General features: G+C 36.1%; 2 protein-coding genes across 2 annotated transcripts; both read left to right on the forward strand.

Moving 5' to 3' along the window:
- Positions 1-6,045: 6,045 nt before the first annotated feature.
- On the forward strand, positions 6,046-16,654 carry csrnp1a (cysteine-serine-rich nuclear protein 1a). The gene is made up of 5 exons (XM_026206587.1): positions 6,046-6,224; positions 10,841-11,027; positions 13,247-13,509; positions 13,591-13,887; positions 15,140-16,654. The coding sequence occupies exons 1-5, from the start codon at positions 6,180-6,182 to the stop codon at positions 15,926-15,928; spliced, it is 1,581 nt and encodes a 526-aa protein (XP_026062372.1). The 5' UTR covers positions 6,046-6,179; the 3' UTR covers positions 15,929-16,654.
- A 958-nt stretch (positions 16,655-17,612) lies between these two features.
- On the forward strand, positions 17,613-23,506 carry LOC113045875 (Golgi reassembly-stacking protein 1-like). The gene is made up of 9 exons (XM_026206588.1): positions 17,613-17,789; positions 18,723-18,803; positions 19,549-19,752; positions 19,845-19,931; positions 20,036-20,166; positions 20,281-20,422; positions 21,172-21,259; positions 21,342-21,473; positions 21,566-23,506. The coding sequence occupies exons 1-9, from the start codon at positions 17,727-17,729 to the stop codon at positions 22,033-22,035; spliced, it is 1,398 nt and encodes a 465-aa protein (XP_026062373.1). The 5' UTR covers positions 17,613-17,726; the 3' UTR covers positions 22,036-23,506.
- The last annotated feature ends 628 nt before the right edge of the window (positions 23,507-24,134 follow it).

The raw sequence follows: 24,134 nt of genomic DNA on the forward strand, positions 1-24,134 counted from the left end.
CTTGCATGTTAGCATACTGATATTCAAATGTAAACTCATTAGCTCATCAACAAGAGGGTTTCAAGTCATGGCTGTCTGTTCGATGTTAGTCTAGACAAAACACTTGAACAATGTAAAGGTTAGTATGCACTTAACTGAGGTCATGTGTGCTCTGGCCATCATCTTACTATTCACAGACAGTGAATGAATGAATGCCTAACATTGTTCACCACCTTCCAGGTCATGCACTGAAGAGGGATCTGCTCTTATCTGGATGCTGATCTATGGACTTTGACATCCTAAGCTCCAGAAACAGAATGGTACAACAGAATTTGACTACAGGCAACCTCTTCTGTGCGAAAACAGAAATTTTATATATTGTACATTTTCTATTAGATATAATAGGCCTACTCATGCTGTTCAAACAAATGTACAGAACAGCCAACAGTCTTACAAGACTTACAAGCGCTCTCCCTTCATGTATCTCTACAAACGTCTATGATTTCTTCATAACGTATCTGTTGCTCTCTGTCGTGCTAGTCAACAGGGATCCCAATATTATGTCGCTTATTCACCACTAGATGGCGATCTCGTTCCCATAAATGTGTAATTATTTAAGATGCTGCATTACTGAATCATAGGTACATGACGTCAATATATATATATATATATATATATATATATATATATATATTTTTTTTTTTTTTTATATCTATAGATCTTGTGCTTTTAGCTAGTGCTTTGAGCATAAACGAAGTGTTTTTATCTAACTATTTTATAATTGTTACACATTCTTTTTGTGCATAATCAGTCCTATTTTTGCTCTTTCTAATCCTGAACTTTCATAATGATATTTCACTTTGCTTTTCTTTACAAGAAATCACATCCTCATTTTTCGCTTTGTCATTCTTTTATACACGTCGACTGAACATCCTCGGTCCTCATTTCTCCATTTCTGCTCTAGTTGGACACATCCTTCCGCTTCAGACAGTCGCTTTTCCCATAGTGACGTCAAAGCAACGTAAGAGGATGAATGTGTTAATATGTCACATTTATATAGTGAATGATGTGGGGGAGGATAACAATAAAACCCCTAATGGCGTTATTGGTCATCTCTCTTTCTGGTGCTTTATGACTCACTATTGCGACACAATAATTATTAATAACTAAAGAGGAAAATGCAGTTCTGTTTTATAAAGAAATAAAGGGCATTTGAATTACATTCGATTTTTTTAATGACTGTCATTACATTCTCGGGCATTTGAAAACCTGATTTGTATTATTATTATTTATTTTATTTTTTTGCTGTCGGTCTTGGATTGCACATTGTCTTCTCTTTGTCTACAGCTCTACAAAGATCTTGATCTCAGTGAATGAAATGAGAAAGGTGTACTGTATTTCCAAACCTATGTGTAGCACTACAGCAAACTTTTTTATAGAGAGCTATACTTAGACACAGGTTGAACCCAAGAGAATCCTCTGCAGCACAATGAGAATTACTGGAGCAGAAGTGTGTGTCTCTCTGTGTGAGGAGAGATTCAACTTTTCATCTTCCACAATAGTTAATTCAAGTGACCATTGACACAAGAAAGGGACATGTTTCAATACAATACTTATGACTTAAAAACATAAGAACGATTAAAGCTGCTTTCCTTATCCTTTTCTTACCATGTAGAGCTGCAGATTGAGTAGGACACACCTGGTGCACTGAATTGTCATGGCAACACAAGCAAAAGTGCAAACAAAGAGTCTTGAAGAGTTCAGCCTGTCTATTCAGATGGATAGATAAACACCACTGGAACATAACCATAGCTGTTGCTGCTAATACCCAAACACAAAGGCTCTGCTATTAGATTTGCATTTCACATTTAAATCTGTATTCAGATCCCACCTGTATTTATCAGTCATTTGATTAGAGATATTTAACTCTCCATTGCCTCAAGTCATAAATAAATATAACATGGAAATGTGAAACTCAGTATTGCATGTTGATTTAGTGTTGTGAAGTCCAGAAGCAGTCTGCTGCACTTTTCATAGACTCCCACTATGACAGCAGAGATCAGCAGAGCGGATGTGACTGAATTCAGTGAAGGGTGAGAAATTACTGTTGGAGCTTTTTGTGCCGACAGCTTTGTAAAGTTTGCCTTGTATGTAGGCCACTTCTTGAAAGAAAGTGGGCCACAAGTGCTAGTGGCATCAACCTGAGGGGGGGAATGTAGGTTCACTATTACACAACAGCCGATTGCCTCAGTGAAGGGGGATAGATTGAGAACAACCAGCATATGTTGACACAGTTTAAACACAGTTTAGAAAAAATGAATTTGTGACAGATGGTTATGAAGTAGCATATAACAGGAGAAATGACTGGGATTATTTCAGTGATGATGACATTAATGATAAGAGAAATCAAAAACGTTTGTGAATGTCATTTATGATGTACAATGCTGGCTAGTTGATGCTCAATAATATGATTTTTATTTAAAGTTTTTTTTTTACAGTCAATATACAGTCAGCTGACTATTTTCACAAAGTAAACAGTGTGTTATTGAATCTAAATATTTGCATATTATCAAAGGATAAATCACAAAATAAATCACACAAAAAACTGAATTTATTTTGTGAGATAATAGTCAACAAAAACAAAATAAATCATTTATTATTGAAATGTTACGCCCCTTACCATACTGTGATGCATGTCAGAACAACAGCGCTACAAGACTAAAACAATAAAACCCATTACAAACAATCCATTTGTTGTATCTATTGGGGACATAATTACAAATTGACCTATGCTGTGTTTTTACGCGTTGCATTGAATTGCATTGTGCCACGGAAACATAAAACCATGTCTGCATTTGTGATCGGAGGAATGACAAACAACAAGTGTACTCTACACTGCTCAAAACTCGTGTTTGAATCATCAGTGGCAAATCCTTTACTTTCAGACTGTGTCAGAACAGCCGACATTGTAGTCTTCTCTCCCAGGATCAGGAAACAGTCCTCTATAAAATGTGCTGCACACACTCGAGTATTTGGGTTGAACTGTTCTTGAACAGTGTTGTAAATACAAATTAACCACTGATTTCTAGTTGTGTCCTCTTTTGGAAGACCAAAAAAGTAGTTTCGCTTTCACAATGAAACATGGAGGCAGCAACAATACTACAGTGAGAATCAAAGGTCCACATCGTGACATAGACATGTGGGGGCGTGGACAAGTCTTAACTTTTATAACAAATATCTCTTTGGATTTGAGACTTTAGTCTTTGCCACTTTACAGATCTTCTTTATGCACCAAGAGCTTTAACCTCTAAAGAGAAAGGAAAAATTTAAATGGCATCATTCGACCACTTTAAAGTTTCCACTAAGAAAAAATTACAAAGGAATCAGCCTGGCAACAAGATTACAGTTAAATTAATATTAATAAGTTGTGTTTATTTGTACAGCAGTTGCTAACTGAGGCACAGCAGCTGTGTTTGTATGAAACAAGAGAGTGAGTTTGTGGAGTGATATGAGAAACATGAAAGTAGCTCCAGTTTTGTGACTGTTATAGAGTGTTGACATGGACGATGGTGAATATTAAGGCTGGAGTACACTACACAACTTACAATTCTGGGCATCATATACTTACTGACTTTGTAATAATAGTCACAGATTACAAACTGACCATTATGCACTAAACAACTGAAGATCTCACACTACCAGACATTACAGTTATTCTGATCACATCAAACTCTCACAGAAACGTGCACTTTGTTATAAGAGACACGTGACAAAAGGAAACAACGTGTTCTAAAATTGGCTGAAAATATCAAACATGTTTGATTTCTTCTGACTAGATCGAATCATAGTTGGAGGCTTAAAAACCAGGGTCTATGGCCATCATACACTACGAGATTTTCTACGAAATCTGTCAACTCAAATCTGCAGACTAGTTGTCAAACTGTGTATTGTTGGAAAATCAGCACAAAAATCGTGTAGCGTCTTTAGGAAATATCAGACCACATGATGATGTGACTGACCAATCAGAATCAATTATTCCAGAGATATATAATAGAAATATTAAACAACATTTGCTCTGGATGACTCATCTCATTGGATGAAGAAATCATCAAATTCTGTTTTTGTCCAGTGTGTAATTCTCAGATGTAGTTTGTGAGCTTATCTTCTCTCCATTAGCACTCTTACTCTGCATACAGAGTTTATGGTCCATGATTTGAATCGATTTGCTTTTGTTTTGCAGTGTCTGTGGTATGCACTAAAAATAAGTTGTGCAGAAACACAACTTAACCTACATCGCATTTCACTTGTGGTCCACTGTTCTCAGTATAGTTAATAATAACCACAATATATTTCATACAAAACATTGAACCTTTCAGCAGATGGATGTGTTATATATGAAAGCTCATTCCCCAGTGTATTGTTGACATGTTTTAACCTGCTTTTTAAGCATCTGTGGTTCTTTTGTATGTCTGTCTTACCACCAGCTTAGAAGGAGGGGCTGATGGGTGATATGTGCACTGTGGTTTCACTACCAAACAGATGGAAAATCATTGAGGTGATACAGTCAGTGTCATGTGTGTGCAAGAAGGAGAGACAATAAAAGAGTGAGAGGAAGGCACAAAGATGTTACCATCTGCCTCTGAAACCATGATGCCCAAGAAGTCTCCTGTGATGGATGTTTCACAGAGTCATTGCCATGGAGAGGCTCTTTGGTGTCCAGGGAGTGTTTCTCTAGTGATAGGCTGAGTGGCTGGAGCAGCAGTCTTTTGTTTTTCTCCTCTGCCTTTTGTCTGACCTCTATCATTAGCTGTCTTTTCTTTGTCAGCATAAGCTGGAACAAGCTTCATTAGAGAAAAAAAAAATGGAAAAGATCCATTAATGCATTTGTAGAAATCATCAGGTTAAATACATATCAGAGAGACTGGGGCTAGTTGTCACAACATATTTAAAATTTTCTAAAGACTATAAGTCCAATTTATGCAAATGTGTGTGTGTGTGTGTGTGTGTGTGTGCGTTTTTAGTATTTATATACAAGGGAATTTCTCATAAAGATAAAATCAGGCATGTCATCATATTTTAAATGGGATACATTGTTGTAGAATTTATTACACAAGTTGTAAATTCCAATATTTGTTAGTCAGTGGAATGATGTTTTGTTATATTGTGCATTTTATTTCTGTTTCATGAGTTTCATGATGTCTTCTGTACTGTTTAATTCATGTTGAAAAAAGCTGTTATTGACCATTTTGTTTGTGACATCATGCCCCAATATACTGGGCAATATTTATTCAACAAAATTGATTTTTTCCAGTGCAATAACAGTTGAAATGTTCAATAGGCCTACTTGTAGTCAATATATTAAGATTTACTTCTACATTGCACATTTATTTTCTAAGCTGTAAATAAAACTGTTTTAAAAGAATGTACTTTTTCAGTCTTCGAAATTTCATGTAATTGAATGTGTTTCCTGCTGTTTCTTTGTAATTACAGTTTTTGAGAAATTTTCGAGCAATTTTTAAGTGAAACCTGTTTGTAAATACTACACTAATTTTCAGCGCAAATAGAAACTGATTTCAACAACAATCCTTACCAAATCCAAAAATCAATACTGACATATGAACTGTCATATGCTTTTCACTAATGGTTGGTTCCCAAAATAAGCCAAATTGCTCACACAGTATTTTATCAGAAAGAACTTTTATCAGACCATGACAAAGAACACTTACTTCCTCAATTTCAAGGGTTCACTGAGAGAAAACAAAAGCAGACTTTGGCTGGATTATCGTATTATCTAAGAACCCTTTCTAAAACATACTGCTGCTAAACGAGGAGCTCTTTGTGGGTGTATCACGCAAACCAAGCTAAGGACAACCAGAACATCCTCGTGTGGTGGGCAGCTGAATGATTTGGCGTCATGTTGGCTGCTCAGGGTAGGTTTTCCTCATTGACAAGTTTGTTTGGCCAGTTCCGTCGTGACTGACTGTTCTTTACCCAAGCGTGTCTGTGTGCAGCACGCGCCAAGCGTCACGACTGCTGTTTTTGTCCTCATGTTACTGTTTACGTCAGGCAGTGTGGGGGGAGTTTTCCACTGACGAACACACACAACTCAACAACAGCTGATCTCACTGTACTGTACGTGCACCGAGAGCTAAGAAAGGGGACGTTGGTGCTATCGTGATAGATAACTTTTCAAGCATCGTATGGTAGTCTCTTCCACCCATGATACACGGACACACAACCGCTGGGTGAGTGTTTGTTTTTGTTTTAGGTGCTTGTAGATTTCTCAAGACGTTATTTGACATAAAACGCTCCCAAAAGGCGAACTCAGTAGTACAGGTAACAAGCTAAGGGTTTCAATCACCAGTTGTTACCGTGGAACCTATAGTTTGTTGCAATGTGATCATTTACGTCCCTGAATAAATAAAGCATGACCGCGAGAAAGTCCTCTACGGAAGTTCAGCAGCTGCAGAATTGTAAAGTGCTGGTGCGTGAAAAAGTAGCTTTTGCTGTTTACACAGGCACTCTGCTTAGACAGGGTGTCCGCGGGGTTTTAAAAAGTATTAAAAAGTGATAAATCAAAATGGTCAAATTTAAGGCCATTAAAAGTGTTAAATGTGGTCTCGGAGGTATTATTTTTTTCCAAATTAGGTATTATTTTTTCCAGACTATCAGGTGTCTTATTCTGATTGAAATTCTATCTGCGTTCGTGTTAGTTCGTTTATATGGGCTTTAGCATATCTGGGCACATAATCAAAGATCTTCCGTCTCCGTCTCATGCTGACGTCATATTCAGTGGTCGTTCGGCATCATCTCAGAACACTGCGCGCTCAACAGAAGTGGCTGGCTTACGTTTTATTTTAGACTTGCTTCAAGGCATATCTTCAATGACTGGACAACCATCGTCGTCTTCATGGACAAATGCAAGTTTTCTAATAGCTGGGTTAACGACCGGTAGTACCGAGGTCCCGTTCAAACCCGGTTCTTGACGCATACAACGCTATGATTTCCGCGAAGCAGAAAACGAGTACGGAATCTCAAAATCCAGTCATGTAAATGAAACCTACATTTTAATATGGACAGTCATGGAATTTGTGAAAGCATAAATTAATCAAATCAAATCTCCATATGGACCAGTATCTGTAAATGTTAAGCCGCAAAAGTTGTTTGAAATTTGAATCCGTGTTCTGCGCGTCTCTGTGTGAATTAATGAATGACAGAGACGTGCAGGTTTATTTACTACATAGACTGAAGCGCATGACGCTTGCATTAATTTCAGCATCTGTTGTCTTCTCCTGTCAAAATAATGGAGTTCATTTAGAATTATTCATATTCATTTTCGAAAAAGCAGAAGACATACCGGTTTCTCCGGTAGTGGGCGGAGCTAATGGGCAAATAGAAATTTCAAAATGACAAATATGCATTCATTAGGCCTAAAAGAAAATTTTTACATAAGGGCATTGTGCTAGAAATATTACTATTATTTAGTAAAACGTATGTGATACTGCTACCACTGTTGCAAACAAATAAAAAACTTTATTTAAAAAAAAAAAAAAATCTCAATATTTCTCCCATGTTTTAATTTTAATAGCAAATCCCCTTTATTTACCAAACATAAAATGTGTTTAAATTTGATAAATTAAAAGACAAATTAAATTTGGGTGAAACTTGTTTACTGTTTTTCATAATTATATAACTTGTAGAAAAACTTTAAACACAATTCTAAATAAGTATAAAGAATGGCATTGGTTTTATTTTTAGTGCTAAAAAGTTTTTTTTTTTTTTATTAGCAAATTTTTGTGTTTTGCTTTGGTACCGAAATTGGTACCGAGAACCGTGGATTTTCACTGGTATCGGTACCGAATACTGAAATATTGGTACCGTGACAACACTAACAGGCAGGCTTATTGTTCGGTCTATCCATTTTCTCCATTGCACATTTTATGGTATTTGTTTTATTTTTATTTACTAAGTGAAATAAATGTGCAATATGCTGTCAACATCAGTCTCTAAATCTATTATTTTTTGTATGTTATATATGTCAAAATCTGTGTAAATAATAGAAAGGTCGCTGATTAACACTTGCAATTCAGTGTCGTGATGGTTTTAAAAAATATTCTGAAGGTAGTGAAAAAGGTATTAAAAAGTAGTAAATTTAACTTAAGGATTGCTGTATATACCCTGTTAGACTTAATACAAGTAAAATAAAAGTTTGTATTAACTTGATACACGAATCATCATTAAAATAAAACGGAGCTTTTGTTAGAATTTTGCTAAAATATGTTTTAAAATGTGTGATGTTTGAAAAGCATAGTGCACAGTTTAGGGTTATATGAAAGATAATGATTGGCTTGACAGAAAGTATGCACCTGCAGTGTCATGGAAATAAATCCTCATGGATGATTTAAGAGAAAGATGCTTACAAGGCTAATCCAAGTTATAGTGGGTTTGACTACTTTTTTGTTTTGTTTTGTTTAATAAGCTATCATCATCTATATTGCCTCAATAATATACAGTAGGCTATTAGCTTGTATTGAACGACACTGTAGCTAGCAGCACCAGTAATAAAATGTAAAAAAAAGAAGAAAAGAATCTGTCCACTTTACTTGTATTCACACTATTTGAAAAATACATGCTGCTTTAAGTCATCACTTAAACTGCATGGAAAAGGTGAGAAAAAGTCTAGTTGGTTTTGTCTGCTGTCGACCAGAGTGATAACCTATTTTTCCACCTGACATCTGTCTGCTTTCCCCTTTCACAGTCTGCGAGCTCCACCTCCTCCTTCTGTTTACATTCTAACATTCGCATGCTCATTTGCATAGTTGTAGTCTGGCCAGTTGACACTGCCAAGTGTTTGGCTTTCAGTGTTTTTTGTTCAGTTGTTATCGTATGTTAGGCCTCTGTTCTTGTAATCAGCTGCCCTCCTGTCTTACACATTCACTACCCTGCATAAACATTCCCACGTCACATACTGTACACAAAGGATGCAATGAATAATTGAATGAACTTGAAGTCTGGTCTCTGCACACTTTTAAGAGATCACTATCACTTTGTCACAGCTAGAGGAAGTCATAAATCACATGTGTCACTGCACCGATTCTGCATTTCTGTTGAAGCTTGATTTACATGCCTCAAACACTTTTACTATTATGTGCAACACAAAGTGCAATCTATCTCATGAAGCAATAACCTTTTACACAGTTGACTTGGTGGCATCTGGGATGACAGTGCAGGTGTTTACACAACACTGTCCAAAGAAAGCCAGACCTGTGTGAAAAGAGGTGAGAGAGAGTTAAGGTTGTCCAGGATACAGGCAGTGTGCACAGGGGCAAATAGTGTTCTTGGCATATGAGCCATTTGTGTGGGTTGGGCTTGACTAGATGCACTTGGAACAAGAACCAGGTGATCTGTGATGCAGATTGCTCCGTCCTGCGGTGTGAGGTAGTGTTGTTCTGTCATCCAAGGTACACAGAGTTCTCTGTGTGTATGTGTGTATGTGCTAGCATGTGATTTCTTTCCAGCGCACACCCACTAAAGCAGAAAAACTTCAGTAGAATATACGATTTGTGCTATGGTTTCCTCTTTTGTTTCTTTTTGCACTCAGCGTGTACTTGTAAGTGCTTTCATAAGCTTTGAAATGGAGCTTGGCATTTGCTATCGTACTTTTGGAGGATTCTGCAATAAAAACAAGTATCAAGTTACAAATTTGGTCATGCAGTTTAGCCCGTTTGGGACGTTAAGCTGTGCTGAATGTCTTAACATTTTGTTCTTGAAGAACTCCAAACATCTGAGGAATGTTAATGACTCCGGAGGGAGATAGAAGGAACCATTGATTCCCTCAAGACTTATCGTTGCTTTTATAATGCACACTTCTGTGTTTGCATTCACTTTGCGTAATATGATTAATAACAATGATGATTTCCCTGAGAAAGCTCCATGGGCTTGTGATGCAGTAGTAGTTCAAGTTAAGTTTTTTTCTCACTGGGGAACCTGTTAAACAGGCTTTTGCCCAAAGTGAAGATGTGAATCTTCGGTACTAGCCTGAACAAGAGAGAGGTGTACAGTTGCTGCTAGTTAGGATTTGTATGCTAATGGTTACTGAATCTCCACAAATACTAATTTCAGACTTGGTGCACCAGTAATAACCCAGTAATTAATTAAAAAATGCATTCAAAAATACATTTAAATGCTATTTATATATAAAGTACTTTAACTTTTTTAACTTCTGATTTTAATTTCATTTTAATAGGGACAGAAAACTGTTCAGGTATCTTAATAAAAAAATATGTTATTACAAGAGTTGTATCTTTATCTTTATGTAGTTTGGTATAATCTTTTATTATTGCATTTTTTTTCACTACTTTTTACAATTATGAAAACCATCTTTCTGCCAAATCATGTCATGTAGTGCACTCATAAATTATATTAATTTATTAGTTATATGTATTACTAATTTTCGATTTTTGTAAAAAAATCTATATATACCCTAAAATATATATTTTAATAACTATTATATATTTCAAAACAGGTTTCACAAAATTAAAAATAATAAATTCCCCTTAAAAAAAAAATATATATATACATATATATATATATATATATTTATATATAAAATGATAAAGATTTGTAACCTGAGATTTGTACATTCAAAATGTAGTTAAAGTGTAACATGTTACAGCTTGTTATTATATATATTGCTATTTTTTAGAATAATTAAATATATATTTATACAAAAACGAACATGAATACACTGAATTAATTTCTAAGAACTTGGCACATAAACTAAATAAAAATTGTTTTTCTCATTATCACAATCATTTTCCATCGATGCATTTGCTTATATTTTTCCTATATAATTTGACAGATCACCATGGCTACATCACAGCGTGGGGGTTTAAAGAGGAAATATGGTTTCCCAGATGAAGATGCCATTTACTCCTCCTCATCCCCCTCATCACACTCTGATTGGGACTCTGATGAAGACAGCCCCCAAAGTGATAGCATGGACTTTGTGCCTGTTGGCTCTTTCTCTTCAAGCCATCGAATGCCAAGTAAGTCATGCATAGCACCATAGTAGCACAATGCATTTTTCAAATCATGCAAAGCAGCACACTTGTGTTTTTAAACACACATAAGGAGGGGTCTTGTTATCTAACCTCAGTGTTATTGTGCAGAGCACTAGATAAGAAGAGAAAACGACAGTTGTAACATTGTTTATCAGGAGAAGTTGTGCACAGTCACCCCAAGTCATTTTAAAACCACAAACCTCAATGTAAGCTCAACAATTATTAAGCTATAATCAGTTACACCATCTTGACCAGGACAGAGCATATCTGTTGTGTAAGTGTTTACTTTTGCAGGTTGTACTATGAGATAATATTGTCTGTCTATGTGCCTGGACATGCCTGTGTGTTTTTCATTTTTGATTCGCATGATTCATAGTATGTAAAGTGCTGCAAATAAAGCTGATTTACTAAGGGCTACTACTGCGCAAACATCTGAAGTCTGACCTCAGGCCATTATCCTCATTTATAGAGAGAGAGAAGCTGCTATTGCAAAAAAAGCAAGCACATAAATTAAATAAGTAATGGCACTGAATGTTTCTAAATTTTGCACCCTTGAAGAAAGTTTTTTTCCCCCCTTTTAATACTGCATATGAAAAATGACAAGACCTCTGTTGTAATTCCCTTCATGTCTCATTAGGCCTCTCTAGTGTTGAGTTCAGGATACTTCTTAACAAATCTGACTCAGCTGCCCTCTAGTGGAAACAATAACCATAAAATAAACACATTTATATTGATATGTTTTCATCCAGAGCAACTTACAAAGAGGAACAAATGCAATTTGTCACAAAGACAGTATGCATAATATACAGTGTCAGGTTTATTAGACAACTAGATTAGAAAATGATTTTTCATATTTATGTCTGTAATCATTTTCTTCTCTGAAATTACAATATTACAATAAAAAAGAATAAAATAAGCTGGCATTTTAAAATCCATATGCACAGCTGTCATGTGTGGAAAAGCTGTTCTAGAGTGGAAAATAACCAATCCATGGATTCGCAGAGAAGTTTTTTTTCCTCCTCTGATAGTGACTGTAAAGGGACCAGAGTGGATTTGAAAAGGGAACTCCTGATAAAGGTTAAAGGGTTAGTAAGAAAGAAAGAAAGAAAGAAACTTCTGTCATTAATTACTCTTACCCTCATGCCGTTGCAAACCTGTTTGACCTTTGTTCATCTTGTATGCAAAGTCTTCAGGAAGCAGAAGATAAGGAAAGCCAAAGGCTCAAACTTTGTCTCTCAATCCTACCTCAAGGCCTGTGCTGTCCAGCTATCATCCATCTTCAGACATGTTGCTTAAATTAAGATATTTTGGGGAAATCCATGAGCTTTCTGACCCTCCATAAATGGTAATGCAACTGAAATGTTCACAGGCCCAAAAACATAGTAAGAACATTGTCAAAATAGTCCATGTGACATCAGTGGTTCAACTGTAATTTTACGAAGCTTATCGAGAGTATCACAATGAATCGCATGCATTCCTCTGCTCATAAACAAGGTGTAGCTCATGTGTTGTGGTTCTTTGATAACGGCGAAGGATGGGACCCAGAGGAGAAGAATTGTTCTTTTTTTATTTTATTTTTATTTGCACAGAAAGTATTCTCATGGCGTCGTAAAATTATTGTTAAACTCCCTACGAGGGACTTATGGGTTTAGAATGCCATGAGAGTAAGTAATTAATGACAGAATTTTATTTTTGGGTGAACTAACTCTTTAAATACAGGTTAACCATCCAGGGCTTCTAGACACATACAAGAAAAAACACACTCTAGTTGAAATGTATTTCAGTATAAAATTAGATTTTACCTGCTAGTATGTTATTTAGTTTATTATATTTATTATATTGTATTGATTGAATAGGTCCCATAGGGAACATGGTAAATTTAGTGTCGATCAAAGTGATGTTCTCAATTATCGAAGCTTATTGACGATTTAAAGCATGTTATCATTCAACATCACAGCGTAAAGACTTTCCACTAATGTAAATCAGTATTTAAATAGTCTTATATAAGTAAATTTATCTCTGTCATGCAAGTGTCCCACATTGTCATGCAAAATCACATCTGCTGTCCTGCATTAACCAAAGGGTCATTCTATGCAGTGGCACTCCTGACATCCAGTGTCAAAGCCTTACATTTTGATTCAAGAAGCCACTGGAAGTCAGTGGAGTGAGATGATAATTGATCCATATGATATCCTTGCTCTTAGTTTCATCCATCCTGAAGAAGACGAAACTTACTCAATCCAAAGGCAGTGTTCGGTTTGGCCTGGTCACAGTGTTCCTTTTCCAGCGCTGTCAGGGTTTCAGCAGTGTGCCCAGTCATGGCGGCTGCACACTGGGCATGGTTAGGTGGCACACTGCCCGCCAGCAGTTCACCCTGGAGGAGCACGCCGAGGAGCAGCAGCGCTTGCGAATGGAGAGGCTACGCGAGCAACACCAAGAGGAGAAGCTGGAGGCATTGAAACAGAAGGTGAGTTGGTTATTTTGTTTGGAGTTTTATTTGTGGCTTGTTTTATTTTATTTGTGGCTTACAATATCTTCTTTTTTATAGCTGATCATCAGTGGGACTCTCACAGCGTCAGAAGCAGCCAGGTTGACAGTGAACGATATCCCAGATGAGGATACCGATCTCAGTAGCGCGAAGCTGAAAGATATGGGATCCCTCCGTCCCTGCTCTTCCAAGCGGAGGCGTGCGTTATTGAGAGCAGCAGGAGTGGTGCGCATCGACCGGGAGGAGAAGAGACAGCTGCAGGAGCTGCGGCGGTGGAGGGAAGACTGTGGATGTCACTGCCAGGGCTTCTGTGAGCCGGAGACATGTGCCTGCAGCCAGGCTGGCATCAAGTGCCAAGTAATAAGAAATGCATGAATTACTGTTTTTTTTTTCTATGTATATACAGTCAGGTCCATAAATATTGGGACATCGACACAATTCTAATCTTTTTGGCTCTATACGCCACCACAATGGATTTGAAATGAAACGAACAAGATGATTTTAAGGGAAAGAAGTGGAATGTTATGCAATGGCCAAGTCAATCACCTGACCTAAATCCGATTGAGCATGCATTTCACTTGCTGAAGAAAAAACTGAAGGGAAAATGCCCCAAGAACAAGCAGGAACTGAAGACAGTTGCAGTAGAGGCCTGGCAGAGCATCACCAGGGATGAAACCCAGCGTACGCTGATGTCTAATTGATCTCCAGACTTCAGGCTGTAATTGACTGCAAAGGATTTGCAACCAAGTATTAAAAAATTAAAGTTTGATTTATGATTGTTAATCTGTCCCATTACTTTTGGTCCCTTAAAAAGTGGGATGTACATATACAAACTGTTGTAATTCCTACACCGTTCACCTGATTTGGATGTAAATACCCTCAAATTAAAGCTGAAAGTCTGCAGTTAAAGCACATCTTGTTCCTTTCATTTCAAATCCATTGTGGTGGCGTATAGAGCCAAAAAGATTAGAATTGTGTCGATGTCCCAATATTTATGGACCTGACTGTATATTTATATTCATGGTGGTGCAGTTGTAATAATGATCTTGGACATATTATTGCTCAAAATATTCTGCACTGCCTTGCAGACATTCAGTGGAATTTGAAGCTCACAAAGGTTGCATTTCTCAATCAAAAATAAAGTTAAAAGTCATATTGTAAAATATTATTACAGTTTAAAAATGAAAATAAAGTGTATCAAAAAATGCTTAACATTTTTAAGAAAACCACGATACTTTTTTTCAGGATTCTTCAATGTATCCTTTAAAGAAAAAGCAGCACTTATTTGAAATATAATTGTATAATATTATAAATACGACCTCTTTTTATAAATTTTATGCACCCTAGCTAAATAAAACTATTAATTTCTTTCAAAAAATACTTACCTACGCTGAACCTTTGAATGGTAGTGTATTTGAGAACAATTTTGTGATCGCTTGTGAGTTTACTGGGGTCATATTCTCAAGAGAAAAAAAACTGAAGTCTCTATTACTCCTAATCTCATTGAGATCTTGAATAGATTTCATGAATGTTCTTTCCTATGGCCAGCAACAGCTGTATTATAAGAACTGTATTATAAGAAGTATTGTGTTTTTTCATCTGTCAACAGATGGATCGCTCCAACTTTCCCTGTGGATGTTCAAAAGAATGCTGTGGGAATCCCGCCGGCCGAATCGTATTCAACTCCAGTCGTGTACGGAGCCACTACATCCACACACACATGAAGCTGGAGCTGGAAAAGAGGCTCCACGATGACAACAGACTGATCTCCACTGAACAACAATCAGCAGCGAGGAACAGAGCCATTACATTTCCTGTAGAAAACCACTCTCCCTCATTCCTCCTGTGTTCAGAGCTCTGCAGGCAGGGGGACAACAGCTGGAGCAGTGACATGACTGACACTTCCTGCTCTTCTTCTCTGAGCCTGGACTCTGAGACGGACGGAAGGCCTTCCTCAGAGCGACCCACACTGGATATGGATGGCAGAGGACTCACTCACATACTCCGTTTTTCTGATTCTGATGGAGAAGGATGTCCATACATTACAGATTATAATCTGTCCACTGAAGCCACTGGTGGCACATCCACAAAGGAAAGCAACACCAGTAAATCTAAACTGGAGTATCTGGATGAAAATGCTAATCAGGCCAGCATGGAATGCATTGACGATCCATTTGATATCCCTAATACTCCTTCTGCATCTCCGGATCACACTATGAACTGTTACATGGACCTCAGTCTGTCTTCAGACTCTGATCTGGTCTTTTTTGACACTTTCCATGAGTACGGTCCAAGCCACAATCATTTTAAAGTGCTCCAGTTCCCCCGCTGTCCCAGTCCTGCTCTATTTGAGGACTCAGGAGTCAGTCTTCTGGAGTCTCTCGTAGGAATTTCTTAATAGTGATCAGAGCAGCTCAGTATTTCTTTACTGATGTTTTAAAGCCAAATGAGCATTGTTAATTTGCAATTGTACAGTATAAAAAAAATGGTGGAGGACATGAATATAGTCCTAGTATATTTTGTATATTTTAATATAGTAACTATTCACGATCACAGTGTAAATACAGTTAAAAACCTCTCGGTGTGAAGTATCATGAGGAGTAATATGTCAATTTCAACTGTTGCCAAAAGTCTTGGAGAGTTTGTGTGTAAGATTTTATATTTATAATTCATAAACTAAAAGCTTCATTACCATTTAATAAGGTATCAAACTAACTCTTCATCAGTAAATAATGTTTTACTGTTAAATGTTTACTTATAAACGCCCATTCATATTTATTTATCAGTTTTGTTTTGCTTTAAATGATCATGTTTGTGAATCAACATTTTTATTTTTGTGTAGCACAGTAAATGCATTTGTTACAGTGTTTTTATAAATGTCAATATTTCATTATCATATTTCATATTTGTCTTTTCAAGAGCCATCATGCCTTTTCATTTAGAAGGACATTTATTTTTATTTAAGGAATTACTTGTAATACAGAAAAATGAATGCTGCATTCGCTTGAGTGGTATGCCTGCTTTGTATTTACTTCAGTGAATGTTTTTGGACATTTGAAATGTGTCCAGCTTTTGTTTCTTCTTCTGTGGAATAACTCATCTCATTAAAACTGATTTCACAAAACCAGTGAGAAATACTGATTTACCTGGAAGAAACGGACACTCGACGAATTACAGTATTGGGTTTTATGTAGGTATTGTTTATTCTTCCAAAAACTAACTTTAATTTGAGGTTTGATAAATCTTCACACTGATACTTTGAAAATGACTGGCTGTTCTGGAAGCCCCACAGGAGGGCCTCAGTAAAGCTTGCTTCAAGAAGTCTAAAAATAATTGAAACATTGAAAGACAAACTGATCAATTATATATATATATATATATATATATATATATACAAAATCGAATTAATTGTTGAACATGGAGGTCGAAGTTAAACTTGTGTGAATATACATGACTTAATTTGCTAAAGTTTTGGTTGCTTTGTCAAAACAAGTCATTAGAAATAATAGTACTACAATTATGAATTATTTAGGATGTGTGAATAATAAAAATTTAAATACACTGTATTTAATTATATTACATATTTTTTATAATTATTATGCAGTTTAGCCACACAATTTATTTTTGCTAAATTGAGAATGTTTTAGCCGACAAATATAAAAAAATAACGTACCGAGGTAGAAAAATCCATAGACTGTATAATACCATACTTATAAAAACACTGGGGAAAAAATCCTAGTATATTTTGTATATTTTAATATAGTAACTATTCACGATCACAGTGTAAATACAGTTAAAAACCTCTCGGTGTGAAGTATCATGATGAGTTATATGTCAATTTCAACTGTTGCCAAAAGTCTTGGAGAGTTTGTATGTAAGATTTTATATTTATAATTCATAAACTAAAAGCTTCATTACCATTTAAAAATGTATTAAACTAACTCTTCATCAGTAAATAATGTTTTTTATAATTATTATTTTTACAAATATAAAAACATAACGTACCGAGGTAGAAAAATCCATAGACTGTATAAAAACCATACTTATAAAAACACTGGGGAAAAATCCTTTGATCGTTTTCATCATGTTCCATTGCTCTCCCCTGCTTCGACGGACAACATGGCCACGATGTGTCTGTGTCGTTGATTTCGGAACGCTAAACAAAACATTGAAAAACATCGAAACCCTTAAGAGCAATGGGTTTAACACTGAGCAGTGGTGGACCTGAGGGGGGAACAGAAGGATATCATGTCCATGGAGTAAATAACCTTAATTTTGGTGACTTTGTTAGCTTTGCTTGCTAGCTGTGTTTTACATGAAGTTCTCATGTCCGCATTACTTTAGGCTTTGACAGATATGCACTTAGAGAAAACGTTCATGTTCGTGCTGAAATGTTCTGGTAAATAACCAACTGTGTCAGATTTAGTATATTTGTCTATGCTATTAACATCTGTGGAAGACTTTTCAGTGTTTTAAAATGATGCTTGCAAAGTGGCAACGGCAACTGTAAGGAAATTGTTATTAACGTTAACGTACATGTACTTTTGTACTGTAAATATGAAAACTCCGAAAAAGACTTATTTATTTTAGTATTTGTGATTTCTTACAGTTTTGGAACAATGTCGTGTTCAGTCACGTTAATCCAACAGCTCTGGATTTAGCTATATAACCGCCACGTCACTGAATAAACTCATAAGGTGCGTCCCAAATCGCGTGCTTATGGACTATTCTATGACGTTTCGTAATATAAATAGTGCGAGTAGTGTGTTAATACTGGAAATAACAAAAAAGTGCACTTTAAATAACCTGAAGATGCGCTTAAATGACAAGAAAAAACGAAGTGTGGAATGTTGAACACTTCATACATTCAACTGCCGCAATAACATAGTTAAGGGGGAGGGGCTATCAGACTCCGTTTATTAATTACAAAATAACCGTGTATAATTCATAGTGCATACGTACATAGTGTATAAGTGCATAGTGTTTAGTGCGTCATTTCGGACGCAGCTATATTCTCAGAGACACATTCGATGGACGTTATTAAACTTCCCAGGATACACAACGTGTACAACATAAATAAGTATGAATTGAAATGCATTTGAGGTAAAAAATAAAAATAAAAAAAGGAATCTGAAATTCTAAATCTGATTGGATTTTGTTCTCTGCAGTGATTAACTTTTATTCCTTTACAGATTCAAGAGGATTCACCGGCGGTGAAAGCTGGTTTGGAGCCCTTTTTCGATTTCATCATATCCATTGGCAATAATCGTCTTGTAAGTTTGTATTTATAAAACCATTGTTGGTTATTCTTGTAATCTTGAACATTTAATACAAAGATTGGTCTATGTCACACGAGTAATAAGCAACAAATAATTAGATTTACATGTCAAGAATGTCCTAATTAATTATTAATTATTATTAATACATAATTCTTATGTTTTCATAAAATGTTTGATTATGCAGACTTCATGTAAACATTTTCAAATGCCCTACAAGTAATTCTTTGTCCAGGCAAAATGACATCTGTTCACGGTTTATTTTATTTTATGTATATTTAAGCTCCATCTCTAGTTAATCTACACTGTGTAGGATTTAACACCGCAATCCGGTAGTGTTTGTGTATTAGCTAATAAATCCTACAACTATTTAAAATAAGATTATTTAACTAGTTTTAAGTGGTCAGTGACATTCAAATAGTCCCTGAAATGGACAAGCATGTTCTTGAATATTGGACTATGGTGATATTCCAAATATGCATGAATTGTGTAAACATGATTGAAACCAGTTGTCATAACCTTAAACCATTTTTCCACTTTCAAGAAATCTGTGTAAGACAGCATTATATCTGATTTTTGGGTGGTCATGTGAACATTTTATTCAGGATATACAATTTATCTCCCATATTTTCCAAAGAGATGATGAAAGTTCATGTCTTGGATTAAAGACTTGGTTTTAATGTGCATGTAAATGTGGTCACAGTTTCTTTGATTCTAATGGGTCACGTGCTATCTGAACCAGAACCAGGAGAATGATATGCTCAAGGACCTTCTCAAGGCTAATGTGGAGAAACCGGTGAAGATGGAAGTGTATAGCACAAAGACCATGAGGATCCGAGAAGTGGAAGTGGTTCCCAGCAACATGTGGGGTGGTCAAGGACTTCTGGGAGCAAGTGTCCGCTTCTGTACCTTTCAAGGAGCCAATGAAAATGTTTGGCATGTTCTCGTAAGTGATCCTTGCATTCTTAAAGTACTTTGGCTTGTTGGACTGTTCTCTTTATTCTCTGTGTGTAATTATTTTGATTGCTTTGGTTTTAGGATGTGGATCCAAATTCACCAGCAGCATTGGCCGGACTCCAGGAACATTCAGATTTCATTGTTGGAGCTGACCAGGTTATCCAAGATGTAAGATGTGAATTATTTAATGAATGCTTGATTGCGATTCGGGAGCAAACAAATCTGTGCATGTAAGTTATTCACAATCAAGCAATGTTTTGATTTCCCAACAGTCAGAGGATTTCTTCTCTCTGATTGAAGCCCATGAGGGAAAACCATTGAAGCTGCTGGTCTACAATACAGAGACCGATAAATGCAGGGAGGTGGTTGTCACACCAAATGGTGCCTGGGGGGGAGAAGGCAGGTAATAACTCCGTTATAGAAGATCTGAATCAACCATTATTATGAGGAAACAACTCACACAACTGCCTCCTCCAGAGCTTGTGTGCATTTCATGATAATGATTTTGCCTTTGTAGCCTTGGCTGTGGCATTGGATATGGCTACCTGCACCGAATCCCAGCACGACCTGACAGCCCAGAGTCTGAAAGAGTCAGTCCAAAATCTTCTCCTTTGGCAGGAACACCAGAGCAAGAACCTCCTACAAATGGATTTACAGAGGTTATTATTTTACTGTGATATCAGGGCTTCACAATTTGGGGAAAAAAATAACCTTTTTCCCTGATAACAAAAAAAACAAAAACAAAAAAAACAGGTCTTCTGTGCTTGTTTGTCAGACAGCACAATTTGTCCCAAATGTTAGGATTATACACTGAACAAAATTATAAACACAACACTTTTGTTTTTGACCTATTTTTTAATGAGCTGAATTCAAAGATCTAAGACTTTTTCTATGTACACAAAAGGCCTTTTTCTTTCAAATATTGTTCACAAATCTGTCTAAATCTGTGTTAGTGAGCACTTCTCCTTTGCAGAGATAATCCATCCTCCTCACAGGTGTGGCATATCAAGATGCTGATTAGACAGCATGATTATTGCACAGGTGTGCCTTAGGCTAGCCACAATAGATCTTAGATCTTTGAATTCAGCTTATGAAAAATGTGGGGCAAAAACAAAACTGTTGCATTTATAATTTTGTTCAGTATATATCAATATAGATAAATTATAAACAAAATAAGAAATATTACTTTTGCAACTATAATATTAGTGCTAATATTTGTCTTTTTTTATCTACATTTTTTTTTTTTGTGATCTCAGTTGTATTTTGATTAATTGTGCTGCCCTAGAAGAAAGAAATGCAAGCAGGTTTAAAACGACATGAGGGATTGTAAATGATGACAGAATATTCAACTATGGTTTGTGTTTTTGGTAGATATGTACAACAACATAACTGAAATGTATATCTTCAGGTGTCCTTAATGGCATCTAGTCAGTCAATGAGTGGCTTAGATCTTGATACCCCACTGCCACCTCCCATTCAAAGAGTCATGGATCCTGGTAAGGCATCAAAATATGTGCTACATCTAGAACAACAATCATGAAAAGACATTGTAATTTATCAAAGCAATGGTTCCTCCAGGTTTCTCGGAACAGTCAGAAGTGGCAATGATGAATTCGGAGGTGGCAGACCGACTGGACCTATCTGCTTCTTCCATTGACATGACAAACACATCCCTAGCTGTCCGAGAGGACATTGACGTATCGGGTGTCGGTGAGGCCACCTTGCTAAATTCAGATGAACAGAATTCAATCTGTCCAAGTCCAAGTCTAGGTGGTAAAATGTGCAAAATGTCTCTTTTGCAGAGGAGCTTCAAGACAGTGAGGTTCCTCGTCATAACCCTGAGGAGCAAAATACAGAGGAGTATCCTGCTGTGGATTTCAGTTCTGTGGCACCACCTTCAGATGTTTCTCCTCCTCTTTCTCTCCCACACCCTCTTTTCCCAAATCTGCCTCTTGATCATAGCATGCCCACAGACGTGGCCTCTTTGATGAATTCTTCAATCCCATCTCTCGACTCTTCTGTGCCTCTTATAGACATCTCTTCCCTGCACATTGACCCCGCCGCCCTTCATCCGGAGTCATCTGCCCCACCTGCAGAATATCCCGTGCAGTCAAACGAGTCGTCACCTTTCCCCTCAGAAACTGATGGTGTCAGTCAAGTGTTTTCTGATGTGCCACAGTCTCTGAAGAGCAGCTTGTCTGAGGGCACAGCAGACTTGATGTCTTTTGATTCCCATTGTGCACATGTCAAAGATGAAGCTGCTCCTCAGTAGTCACTACCAAGTACTACCTTTTTGCAGTTGCTCAACAATCATCAGGTGTGTGTTTTTAATGGCTTTGTTACTGTTAGAATCAGGTGTTGGCGAATTGGTATTGAGTGTGTTTTTTTTTTAAATGGTTGCGTGCAATTTACGTTTTATTTTGCGTCTAGTAGTCATGCTGATTGTAGGTCACTGGAATGTATGTAGGGCATTGTTTTAAATTGTGTAAATCTTAATTTAGAAGATAATGTTGTGTTACTAAATTGAAACCTGTTTATATAGCTTGATTAATTAAAACTACTTAGATTCCTCTACAAGTTTTAATTCCTACAAAAAGTTGAAAGTAGCACCTAAAATCTTTATTTAATTGACTGTTTGAAATATATTTGTAGCATTTATTTAGCTATGACACAAACACTCATGTATTGCTGTGTTAAACTGAACACAGTGTAGGATAAATACATAGAGCTAATGAAAAAAACACACAAAGGATCTTTAGAACACTGTGACAAAATCAATAATTTTGTCTAGAAAAAGCATACATTTTTGGCTTACTTTGTTACATATTTTGTAACCTATTTGGGTTTTATTTTGTGTTGGTGGGAATGTTTTAACAAAGTACAGATATTTAGTACTGGGCAAGGGCTTTGTATTTGTTTAGTTTAGCACACTACAATCTTCCTGGCTAATTAGATTTTGGAAATTATTTTGATGTGATTTTAGAAATTTTCAACCAAAATATTTAATTGAAATCTTTGCTACTTAGTCTTCATTCATATTAATTTATGTGTACTTCAGGATGTAAAGTGTAATATTTATGTTTCAAGTTTTGTTGAGGAAAGTTAACACTAGAGAAATGTTGCCACAGTAAAATGTGCTTTTCACGTAATTTATTCATCTATGCAAATAGAGGTATTGCATAAATGCCAATGGAATTTCTGTTAATATTTATATCTGATATCATCTATGCCACATTTAAGAATAGTGTCATACACGGGACTTAATTTTTGCTGTTTTGATGTTGGGAGAGCTAAATAATACCATAGGTTTTTGAGCTTAAGTTCTTTGTCATTATTTTTAAAAGAGTTTTAGCCATGAACAAAGTCTTTATATGTACAAGCGAAGAGATTCCTGATGACATCTCTGCATTGACATGATAATGGTCACATGGTTGAGGAAATGTTTTAAATTTGAATGTTTAGGAAAAAATGTATAGGGTATCAAGTTTTAAATCCTACAAAAAGTTGGAAGTAGCACCTAAAATCTTTATTTAATTATGAAAAATGTATAGGATACCTGTTCTTCCAAGTGTGAACACCACTGAATATTTTTTTATTTTAATGCTACTGATGCGCAACATGATATTTAAGTAAACAGAAAATGGTCTACTGTATACGCAAACTGTATTCTTTGGGTTCCTGGGAAAATGTCAGATTGAAAAACACTGGAAAAATCTACAGCAATAAAAGATCTGAAATATAAATTGTTAGTGCTGACTGTTTTGTGTTGTAGCCTGTACTTTGATGTAGGTTACATAAAGTAAATATCAAAGGGGATAGTTCACCACAAAATGAAATTTGTCATCATTTACTCACCCTCATGCCCCTCCAAGTTCCAAACCTGTATGATTATTTCTTCTGTGGAAATGAAGATATTCTGAAGAACGATGGTATCAAAATGAGCAAAGTTTTGGTGACCGTTCCCTTCGCTGTGTGCAGACTTTTCTGAACATATCCACAGAAGAAATCAGATTTGAAATCACTCAAGGCAGAGTAAATTATAGTATGATTTTTAGGTCAACTGTCACTTTAATAATGTAACCAAGAGTGTTGTTAAGCAAATAAATCACACATTCTGGCTAACTTTCATGAGGTAAGCTGTGGCTGTAAGTGGCTATTTTAGTTTTCACATAACAATGGTATTGTGAAAGGAAGAGCGGTTGCACTTTATTTTACAGTACGTGTATTTACATGTACTTATAGTGTACTTTTAGTATTATTTATATAAGAAAGTTCTGGTAATACAAGGTAACTTAATGGGCTAGGTTTAGGAGTAGGTTCAGGGTTAGTATCTAGTTATCACATAGTTATTGTAATTAATATAATAAGTAC

The sequence above is a fragment of the Carassius auratus genome, chromosome 27 (assembly GCF_003368295.1).
Source record: "Carassius auratus strain Wakin chromosome 27, ASM336829v1, whole genome shotgun sequence".
NCBI lineage: Eukaryota > Metazoa > Chordata > Actinopteri > Cypriniformes > Cyprinidae > Carassius > Carassius auratus.

Bases quoted from the DNA above. Each gene is read 5' to 3' on its own strand.
- csrnp1a (XM_026206587.1), top strand. From the start codon at position 6,180: ATGGTAGTCTCTTCCACCCATGATACACGGACACACAACCGCTGG. The intron at 6,225-10,840 runs GTGAGTGTTTGT...ATAATTTGACAG, and splicing joins CACGGACACACAACCGCTGG to ATCACCATGGCTACATCACA. The intron at 11,028-13,246 runs GTAAGTCATGCA...CCTTGCTCTTAG, and splicing joins TTCAAGCCATCGAATGCCAA to TTTCATCCATCCTGAAGAAG.
- LOC113045875 (XM_026206588.1), top strand. From the start codon at position 17,727: ATGGGTTTAACACTGAGCAGTGGTGGACCTGAGGGGGGAACAGAAGGA. The intron at 19,932-20,035 runs GTAAGATGTGAA...ATTTCCCAACAG, and splicing joins CTGACCAGGTTATCCAAGAT to TCAGAGGATTTCTTCTCTCT. The intron at 20,423-21,171 runs GTTATTATTTTA...GTATATCTTCAG, and splicing joins CTACAAATGGATTTACAGAG to GTGTCCTTAATGGCATCTAG.